This window comes from Leiobunum rupestre, chromosome 1, assembly GCF_980474605.1.
Source record: "Leiobunum rupestre chromosome 1, qqLeiRupe1.1.hap1, whole genome shotgun sequence".
Classification (NCBI taxonomy): Eukaryota; Metazoa; Arthropoda; class Arachnida; order Opiliones; family Sclerosomatidae; genus Leiobunum; species Leiobunum rupestre.
The window spans coordinates 66504979-66512666 of record NC_143384.1 but is presented as its reverse complement, the minus strand read 5'-3'; the positions used below and the strand labels follow the sequence as shown (position 1 = coordinate 66512666).

At 37.1% G+C, this 7688-nt stretch overlaps 1 protein-coding gene across 1 annotated transcript in view; it reads left to right on the top strand.

Moving 5' to 3' along the window:
• The first annotated feature begins 1448 nt into the window (after positions 1-1448).
• LOC149966177 (cubilin-like) overlaps positions 1449-7688 on the top strand; it is a 49723-nt gene continuing 43483 nt past the window's right edge. The window contains exons 1-3 of the mRNA XM_090167477.1: positions 1449-1493; positions 2291-2492; positions 3673-3882. Of these exons, the coding sequence (XP_090023603.1) occupies positions 1449-1493; positions 2291-2492; positions 3673-3882 (457 nt within the window). The remainder of the gene's footprint in view (positions 1494-2290; positions 2493-3672; positions 3883-7688) is intronic.

Sequence of the window (7688 nt, the reverse complement as noted above, 5' to 3'; positions counted from 1 at the left end):
TCGTCCATGAAAGTCCTTACTCGTTTCGTTGAAAGATTTCGTTTTCATTTGTTTCGAAGTTTGCAGTCGTTCTTCTAACTGTCGCATAGCCTTAAGGAGATCCGGAAGTGTATTGTAATCGCGCGCACTCAAAGACAATTTCATCTGATCATCGTTCAAACCAGTGACAATGTACTCCACCATGGCATCGTTGGATAGTCCCCAAAGCTTGGCCTTGGCTACCTTATCGTGATAATAGACTTCAATGGATTCTCCTGGACGACGAATCCTCTGTTCCATCTCACGGTATAGTTTTTGCTTGCTTTTAACTGGTGGAAACCATTCTTCGAGTAACACCTTCCATTCATCCCTCGTATGGACTACGGTATCTTGACTTTCGTACCATACCTTCGCGGTACCCTTGAGCTTCGGTAGTGCCGTGTTGATTACAATTCGCTCAGACCATCCATAAGCTAAAGCTGCATCGTCGATTTTCCTAATCCACTGGTTGATGGTTTGATGTGGGGCGGCAATCGGATCGAAGTCGGGTATAAGGTGACTAGCGTCCTTGCCAATTGTAGCGGCGTTCATATTCAGGTGTTTTCCTGCAGAAGCCAACTCTTGCTCGACTGCGGCGCTTACCGCTAACTTCATGGCTTGTTCGAAATTCGTGAGAGGTATCATTCCTGGTGGTATCCGTCCTGCGTTAGACTCGTTATCTCTTTCGCCAGAGTCGTGTGTAAAAGGCATTTGTTCGTTAAGATTTATGGAACCAACTTGAAAAGATAAATCTTCGTTGAGCGTGTCGTGACTCTCTATTGGTTCCTGTGATTCGAAGTTTTCGTAGAAAGGTTCAAGATATTCGTTGGAGCCTTCGAGGTCCTCAGCTTCAGTGTTGTTGGGAACTGCGTTTCAATCTCGTCCTTTCGTGGAATCGATATTCCGACATAAATTGCACTTCGTGGGTCTAGAATTCTTTATTCTAGTGCTTCTTCTTACGTGGATGCAATTCTCCGATTTAATTTCTTGCATAAATTGTTGGAACCCACCCCAATTTTTTGTTGCCCAGCTTAGCCCTTGTTCGTCTCGCGACGGCTTCGTTTTGAATTTTCCAAGCGCGCGACTTCTCGAAGATTCTTGAAGTTTTCTGTGTCCGATTGCTAAACCTGACGTCGTTCCAGCGGCGATTTTGGATAAAAATCCCACTTCTGATATGTAAGAGTAGACTCTTCGTTCATGGTCGATGGCTGACGTTTATAATTACAGTAAACGACGCATTTGATTTAAATGGTTTAATGTTAACTACAATTTTAACAGCTAGAAAATAATACAAGTTGCCGCGACTTCGTCCTTTTGAAAAATCTGTCGCGCTCCTCCTCTTTCTTCCACGTTACGCAGCTCCCGTTTTTACTCGCGTGTCATCAAAACCGAACTTTTCAATTAGTTCGGTAGATAGGTATAGGTTTAACATGTACAGTGAAAAGGGCACTAACAGTCTAAAATTGACACATGAAGTTTAATTTAAGGTCGTCGTACCGCTAGGAAACATTTAAAAAAAACTCAGATTAAGGAAAAAGAGGCAGCTTTATTCGATTGACTTCTGAAGGCTAGCCTTTAGATTTATTTTGTGCGTATTGATAGTGTGAAGAATAGACGCTAGCATAAATTATTTTTATGTCTTATTCAACTTGTTAAAAAGTTCCACGCGCGTCTTGATATTTTAGCGTAAACGGGCTCGAGCGATTTTGCGCGTGCCCCCTGAAGTATAAAAAAAGCCCGAGCCTTTTACGCTAAAATATTAAAGATCGCGTGGAACATTTTATCAAGTTGAATAAGACATGAATAATTTATGCTAGCGTCTATTTTTGGTCAAAAGTATTTTTAAGTGAAATTGGCGATAGTAAATTATAATACTTTTTTAACCGATTGATACAAACATTTAAAAAAGAGGAGTTTCTTAAAATTTTAAATATTATTAAACCTACCATCCACTATCTACGTCTTCATGATAAATGTTCGAGTTCATACGCGTCTGAACGAAAACCATTTAGGGCTTTAGAAAGATTTCATATTTTTCCAAAGATAATTAATTGTCGTTCATTTAACCTTAAACCTACAAATGCTAAAACCTGAACCTAATATACTGTGAAATTCATATTCTGAGTACATTTGGATTTGGATCGCAGACTTTTACCAGTGTAATTTTCCTAATTTAGAAATTGACAACTTGTTTCCAAATAGTTTTCAAAACATTTTGCTAAATGAAATATTACACAGTGAATGACACTCAAATAAAGGAATTATATTTCAGATACTCGATGGGCCAAACGAGCAAGGTCCGACGCTTGGAAGGTTTTGCGGCTTGCGCGTTCCGGATCCCGTCGTGTCGTCTTCCAACATAGTGACTTTGAAATTCCAAACAAGCACCTTTCAACGGGCTCGGTGGCACTTACGGTGGCAAGCCGTCAACTCCACTTTCATCGCGACAGTTCCTCCACCGACTGCCGCACCAGGTACATTTTGTCAAAATTAATTTTCTACATTTAAAAAATAAAATATTGAAAACTGTCACGAACAAGGTGACTACCCGAGGTGGTTATCACCGATTTCGTTTAAACTCGGGGGTCAGGTAGACCTTATATTAGAATGAAAATTGCCAAAGGGAAAAGTTGCAATGGGCTTTTGTTTTCCCATGGCAACCGAAAATGTTTTTGATCTCTTACTTAAAAATTTTAAAAAATTAATTTTTCAAAACTTTCTCAAAATTATGATTTTCACTTATTTTGGGTTACATTGATCAAGGATTTTGGGTAAAATTTATAAATTTTGGAAAAAGTTTAAAAAAAATTGGGTAACCGAGACAATCCAATGCTTTTTTAAATGGAGAGGTCAAAAACTTTATCGGTTGCCATAGGAATAATAAAGCCCATTTCAACTTTTCCCTTTGGAAATTTTCAAACTACCATAAGGTCTACCTAAACCCCGAGTTTAAACAAAATCGGTGATAACCACCTCGAGTAGGCTAGTTGTAAGTTGCATAGCCAGGAATTTCTGGAATACATATTTAACTAAAATAAATATTTAAAAAATATGGTCAACCAACTCTTTATATCTTGCCTACACGTCTGTTGCCGTGTGCCTTTTAACATAGAACATTAAGCGATTATACTTGGACTATCCAATGATTTAAGCATATGTTTAATTTTCAAAAAAAGGTTAAATCCAAATTTAAATTAACTTATCATGTACCGCTCAACGACTCGAGTAGCGCTATCGTCATGTTAATTTGCTTTAACCTAATGCTTTAAATTTTTTGAGAAGACTTAATCGAAGTTAAGTCTTTTGCTGCACTTGCTCTACCTATCGTGGAATGATAAAACTATATGTAAATTGAGTAAAAGTAGGCTATTAAAATTAATAGAACAGTAATTAGAAAAAACAGAACACTTCACTGACGTTAACACTGATGGATCTTTAGTATCATCTACTATGACATCTTATTTGCTTAAAATAAAATATATCGGTGGTGTCTCGTCTTTGCAAACACGTATCTGATAGACGTAGTTCAAAATAGAATATTTCAAAATTGAGATACAACGCATTAAATGAAACAGAATTTTTAACTTGGCCCAATTGTTAAATTAGCAAGACATTTTTTACTATTTGACTTGTAATGGTTGTATTTCGTGTAAGGATCTCAATGTGGTGAAGAAATATTCCTAAATCGAAGCAGCAACGCTACTGTGACGTCACCTGGATATCCGCAGTCGTACTTCGGAAACAACAACTGCACCTGGATATTCACGACAGTTCCTGCTCGTCATGTGGCCTTGAAAATTAATATGACCCTTACTAGCAGCTCACGAAATGCACAATGTTACGACTACATTTCGGTTTACGACGGTATGTGCTAAATTTTAGATATTTTATCGTCGGTGAGAATATTGCGATACAGTACTTTTTAAGAGCGCTGTCCTTAAATACGTAGTATTTTCCCCGGCGTTTTTCCCTAAGAAGACATATTGTCCAAAAACTCTAGTCTGTGTTTCGGTCAACGGTTAAGGCTTTAAATAAATCAGAATCAATTAACGGTTTGTAACACCTACGCGGTCGGCTATTTCCGCACTTAAATACCAATTTAAATCTGTTTGTATATCAGCTTTGACCACAATATTTATTGAAACTGGCCATGATATTTGGTTTGGAACGATTGTGTGAACATGGCTTTAAGTACAAACATAGACGGTGGTAGTGAGTTATTTTAATTTTTGTAGATTTAAATAAATGATAAATAATGATCTTAAGCGAATACAATTAGAGGCAGCTTCAATCTTTAAGGCACTCATGAAAAAGTACGTTGCTTGAAGAGGGACAATTTCGAAATGATTTCAGTACTCAGCTCCTTTATGTCTTTTTGCAGCAAAGGCTTGACCGGCTCCACTCGTTGGTTCAGTGAAGCCTATTAAAACAGCACCGTGACGGACTGACGTTGCAACAATTGTCGCGTGTTTAGTTATTGTAGATTTCCCGTTTTATTTGTTTCTTTTTCTGAGTACGTTTTTTCCAATCGCCAATTACGCAACGAGAAATTTTTTCAAGGGGTGAAGGTGCTGGTAGAAGGCATTTAAACAATTCAGAAAAAAATGGTAGATTCGAACTTTCCGGAGGGGAACCCTAGCACCGTCGGTTAGCAACTGCCATACGCAACCTATGTTCGACGAAAACTGTGTTAAGAGGTCGTTATTATTAACAGTCGGGTGAATAGGCGCTGCATTAAAACAATCAGCGACTGTCTTGGCTCCTTCGTGTTTACGCTGCCTGAACTTGCATTGGAAAATCTCACTGTGACGAAAAATAAAAGAATGTAATGTCTAAGCAGGGGCGTAGGAAGGTATTAACCCATTAAACTCTTGAGTCCTCCCATAGCGTTAAGCTAAAAAGTTGTTTTTTTTTTCAAAAACAATAACCCCTCAGATCTAATATATTAATTACTTTTAAATTTTTTCACTTTTTGGGTAACAATTTCCTCGTGAAATCGTAATTTCAAAATTTTTTGTTAATTTTTAAAAAATATTTAAAACTTTAAGTTCAATATTCAAGACACTGAATTTAATAAAACGTTTTTATTTGATTATTTTACTATTTTAAGATCCAAAAATTGCAATGCTGTTTTCATTTTTTTAAAGAAAATCAGATAGGACTTTCTCAGTGTCTATGTTATCAACATGTTCTTTGTAGAGTCATGGTAATACGTAAATATGTTAAAACTCTCCTCAATACTGAAAACGACCGTTCAGCGGTCGCAGAAGTTGCTGGAATTACTAAAAGCAACTTTAACAATTTGGCAACTTGGCGGAAAAGTAATCGCGCTTCTGGGTGTAAAGTTTTGAATTTAGTCACAATTTCTTTATTGTTCCATGTAATCGTTTTTCCTTGAAAAACCCAGGCAACATTTTCAGTTCGTTTTCCAAATTACTAGCGGAAAAGCCGTAACTTTCCACTTGTTTCGCTATAGCTTCATCACTTTTCCAGATAGATTGCAACTCAGACATAAGAACCTTCTCGAAAATGCTATACTTATCAAAACCGGGTTGCTTAAATCTTCTGGTTATTTCATTAATTAGTAAATCTAGAATTTCGAAGTAAATTGCACGCATTTTCTCTTTTGGCGAATTCGGTTTGTATGGATCGCTGGATTTTGCTGTCTGTTCTAATCGCTTGGGTGGTCGCTTAACTCTTGGTATAGGTATTGGGACCAAACTAAACATTTCCTCGGCTTTCTCCACTTTTTCCCAAATTTCGTTAAATTTAATTTCGGACCTCATGTTTTGCAAGTATTCCAGCGTTATCCTTACTGCTTCTCTCACTCCTGCTACAGTTTGACTTGGGCCTTCCAACACCAAACTTAATTTTTCGGTGGGCGCAAAAAAAACACTTTGACAAATCAAAATAGCCAAGTAATTTTCTGTTTTCTACAATTGATCATGTAAGCCTTTGGCGACAGGAGAAATATTTTCTTTTGCATTTGCAAATTTTTGAAGCATTTGAAGTACTGCAGAATATGTTTCTAATACGCTGTTGATGGAAGCTGTTCTTACTGACCACCTTGTTGGGCATAGAGTTTTAGGACACTTCTTGCTTGGTAGAGTCTCGTCATCCGAAATAATGTCAAAAAATTGGTGTTTTCGTTTTGGTGTTTTAATCATTAGTGCCGCGTCGTGTATCCAATGCATACAGTTCCCCATCAACTAAATTTATTTCGTAGCATCTCGCAACGCTAAATTCAAACTATGATTGCTACAATGAATCTAAAGCCCGAGCGGTTGTAGCTCACTTATTCTGGCTTGTACACCTTTAGCTCTACCTGACATGTTTGCTGCGCCATCGTTGCATTGGCCACGGATATTTACCAACGATATGTTAAATCTTAAAATAACGTCCAAAATAATTTTGGTGAGAGCTTCCCAGATGTTGACTTGGTGTCGTAGAGGCCAAGGAAATATTCTTTTGGGTCAAGATCGTCTTTAACTATACGAATACTTATGGAAACCTGTTCGGTTCCAGCCACAACTTGCGTTTCGTCCACTCTAAGGCTAAACTCATCAACTTCTCTTATTTCACCGATTACTTGACGCAATATTGTATAAGCTATTTCTTGCAATATTTCATTTTGAATAATCGGACTAGTATAGGTCTTTGATCTTTTCAACCATGCTTTTAATTCCGGTGCATCATCGGCCCTTAGCAAAACAAGCTGAAAAAAGTTGCCATTTTTGTCATCGTTGGCCCCTCTTATTGCCTTTCCCTGTCTAGAGACGTAATTATTGTACGAAGGGCTTCTTTGGATTCTAATTGTTGTTTGTGGATTTGAGTTGCAATCTTGGTGGAAACCGATTCATTTCTTCTAGCGGCGTTTTTTAAAAGGGCTTCTTTGAGCGAATCAGAATTTGAATGTTTTTTGAATTTGGTTTCTCCTTTTTTCCAGTTTAATACACCCGCCGAAATAAAACTCATTTCGACTTTAGAAAATTGACTGAATAAATTGAAATTATATGAATTTAAGAATTCGAAGTACAAAACACCAATTTGGTCGTCGTTATATTCCAACCATGGAAAATCCATATACGCTTTTGAAAATGGTGTTTGCGTTTTGTAGTTTCATACGCAGGTACTGGAAATGGTTGATTTTTTACGGGAACTAAAAACTCATCTTCGGGCAGTGTTGACTTTGTTGAAATTGAAAGTGATGGCCCTGGGATTTTTTCATCTGAGTCAATTGACTCGGTTTCGTTGCGAGTTACTTCTCGAAGTGTAATTGATCTTGAAGCTTTTTCAGAAACAAATAGCAATGGGTATGAATACGGAAGTTTTAATTGCCAAATTACCTTCAGTGGAAATCGGTGCTAATACAAATTAAAATTTACTAAACTTACCCATAGTTTTCAAACTTTTCATTGGTTTCGACCGTTCCATAACATCTTCTCGTGAACTATCACCAATAAGTTCGATTTGTTGGTTTTGACCAGAAGAAGTTGGAGTACAAGGGCTTTCAGCCACAAAAAAAATCAAGACGTGTTTTCATCTTTTTATTTGGCATTGTGTAGAAGCAAGTACGCTAAAATGGTTGTACTGAAATATGTAATAGATTCAAACCATAGGCTTAATTATTTCTTCTTTTTAATTTTTTTTTAATTATATCAAATACCATG